Raw genomic sequence first — 3,336 nt, forward strand, 5'->3', positions numbered from 1 at the left:
TTTCGAATTGTATCAAAGTTGAGGTTATGTGGAGAAGATGTGACGGATGAACAAATGTTGGAAAAAATATTTTCTACTTTTCATGCATCCAACCTTGTACTCCAGCAGCAGTACAGGGAACGTGGGTTCAAAACCTATTCAGAGTTGATTTCGTGCATGCTTGTTGTAGAAGAAAATAATCAGCTTTTGTTGAATAACCATCACACCCGACCCACTGGTTCTAAGCCACTTCCTGAAATTTCAGCGGCATTGCCTGAAGCAAATGCTACTTCTTCACGAAAGGGGCGTGGTCGTTACCATGGCTCACCACGGGGCCATTCTTATGGTCGTGGTCGTGGTCGTGGTCGTGGTAATGGTCGTGGTAATACATGGATCAATCCCATTATTCAGAAGCACAATGGGAACAAGGCAAAGAATCAACAAGAGAAAACTACAAATGAAGATCTTTGCTATAGATGTGGGATGTCTGGGCATTGGTCCCGTACCTGTCGTACGGTACAACATCTGGTCAAATTATACCAGGCTTCTGTAAAAGCAAAAGGTAAAGAAGTTGAGACTAATTTTGTTAAGGCTGGAATCTCAGACAATACCCACATGGATGCTTCAGATTTTTTTCAGTCTATTGAAAATGAAGATAAAAATCTCCCTGAGCTGCCCCTACAGTTTGGTGACATTACTGAGGATTTTGACATGCTTGTTGATTAGATTTATCACATATGTCATTAGTATGTTTCTATTATTCAGTTACGTTTACTTTCATTGATAGGGTATTTCTTTAATCTTGTAATGTTTTTATATTTTATGAATGAAGTGTTTCTTTTACTTATATATATCTATCTCATGTATATAGAATGGATCAAGCCATTACAAATCTCAATGACAAAGAACATTATCTTGTTGATAGTGCCACTACACATACAATTTTGAGAAACAAGAAATTTTTCTCAAGTTTGTTAATGACAAGAACAAATGTGAGTACTATTTCAGGAGTTAGTAATCTTATTGAAGGCTCCGGAAGAGCTACAATCTTGTTACCTGAAGGAACAAGATTACATATCAATGATGCCTTATATTCGAGTAAATCACAAAGGAACTTATTGAGTTTCAAGGATATTCGACAAAATGGTTTTCATATTGAAACCATGAATGAAAATGGTATCGAATATCTGTACCTTACAACATATAAAACTGGCTAGAAGCAAGTTTTAGAAAGAATGAGAACATATAGTTCTGGTTTATATGGCACATTGATAAGCTCCGTTGAAACACATAGTATCACTAACCCGAAGTTAGTTGATCAAAGTATTTTTACTTTGTGGCATGATAGACTTGGCCACCCAGGTAAAACAATGATGTATAGGATCATTGAAAATTTACATGGACACCCACTAAAGGACCTGAAGTTCCTTGTTAAAAGTAATTTCATATGTTCGGCTTGTTCTCTTGGAAAATTAATTACAAAGCCATCTATGACAAAAGTGAATGTAGAATCTCCTATGTTTCTTGAACGAATTCAAGGAGACATATGCGGGCCAATAACACCGTCATGTGGGCCATTTAAATACTTTATGGTGTTGATTGACGCATCAACACGTTGGTCACATATAAGCTTGTTGTCAACACGAAATGTTGCTTTTGCAAGACTGTTAGCCCAAATTATTAAATTGAGGGCTCATTTTCCTGATTATCCTATTAAAAGGATACGGCTAGATAATGCGGGAGAATTTACTTCTAAATCCTTCAATGATTATTGTCAATCAATTGGGATAGTTGTAGAGCATCCAGTTGCTCATGTACATACTCAAAACGGCCTGGCAGAGTCGTTAATTAAGCGGTTACAATTAATAGCTAGACCCTTATTGATGAGGTCAAAATTGCCTTCATCGTCATGAGGGCATGCAATTTTGCATGCAGCGGCTCTAATTCGTCTCAGACCTACCGCTTACCACAAATTTTCTCCATTACAATTGGTCTCCGGAAGAGAACCAAATATATCTCATTTAAAGGTGTTTGGTTGTGCGGTGTATGTCCTGATACCCCCTCCTCAACGAACTAAAATGGGGCCACAACGAAGATTGGGAATTTATGTTGGTTTTGAATCTCCCTCAATTATTAAATATCTTGAACCAATGACCAGTGATCAATTCACTGCTAGGTACTTGAATTGTCAATTTAATGAGACAGTATTCCCGGCATTAGGGGGAGTAGATAAGGAGATTAAAAGGAAAGATATTGCATGGAATGCAACATCTATGTCTTTTATGGATCCACGAACAAATGATAGTGAACTTGAAGTTCAACTGATCATACATTTGCAAAGTGTTGCAAATAGGCTACCAGAAGCGTTGATAGATACCAAAAAGATCACAAAATCACATATTCCGGCTGAAAATGTTCCAGCTCGTTTAGAAGTCCCTGAAGTGATTCTTAATAAATCAAATGCATTCTGAGTCACGAATACGCCGGAAGCGTGGTAGACCACTTGGCTCTAAAGATGCAAATCCTCGAAAGAGAAAGGAACATATCGTCTCAGTTAATCATGATATGAATGTGACCACTAGTGTCTCTAAGGATAAAATCCCTGAAGCGGTTTTATCTGAAGACTCTAAAAGTAATGAGCGAGATCTCGAGGACAGTTATGAGATGTCTATTAATTATGCTCATAACAGTTTAGGTTGGTATCATAAAGAAATTGAAATGAATGATATTTTTGCCTATTCTGTAGCCATCCAAATCATGGATGAAGATGAAAATGATCCTCAAACTATGGAGGAATGTAGACATCGAAATGATTGGAAAAGTTGGAAAAAGGTCATACAAGATGAGCTAGACTCGCTAAATAAGTGAGAAGTATTTGGACCTATAACTCCAACACCAAAAGGTGTCAAACCTGTTGGCTATAAGTGGGTGTTCATACGCAAGAGAAATGAACGAAATGAAGTTGTAAGGTACAAAGCTAGACTTGTGGCCCAAGGCTTTACTCAAAAGCCCGGAATTGATTTTACTGAAACATATTCACCTGTAGTGGATGCTACCACACTTAGATTTTTAATCAGTTTATCAGTAATTGAACAACTACAAATGCAGCTCATGGATGTGGTAACTGCATATCTGTATGGGTCATTGGATACAGATATCTATATGAGAATCCCTGAAGGATTAAAATTGCCTGAAGCATTACAGTCAAAGTCTCGTCATATGTACTCCATCAAATTGAAAAGGTCCTTGTACGGACTTAAACAATCAGGACGTATGACAATCGTCTTAGTGAGTACTTAATAAAGAAAGGATTTTGCCATAGTCAAATAAGTCCATGTTTATTCATAAAGAGGACAG

The 3,336-nt window shown here is 37.3% G+C and overlaps 1 protein-coding gene across 1 annotated transcript; it reads left to right on the top strand.

Annotated features, from left to right (window-relative positions):
- The first annotated feature begins 156 nt into the window (after nucleotides 1-156).
- Nucleotides 157-705, top strand: LOC105179303. Its single transcript, XM_011102911.1, has one exon. The coding sequence runs from the start codon at nucleotides 157-159 to the stop codon at nucleotides 703-705; it is 549 nt and encodes a 182-aa protein (XP_011101213.1).
- The last annotated feature ends 2,631 nt before the right edge of the window (nucleotides 706-3,336 follow it).

This window comes from Sesamum indicum, unplaced genomic scaffold (genome assembly GCF_000512975.1).
Source record: "Sesamum indicum cultivar Zhongzhi No. 13 unplaced genomic scaffold, S_indicum_v1.0 scaffold00139, whole genome shotgun sequence".
Classification (NCBI taxonomy): domain Eukaryota; kingdom Viridiplantae; phylum Streptophyta; class Magnoliopsida; order Lamiales; family Pedaliaceae; genus Sesamum; species Sesamum indicum.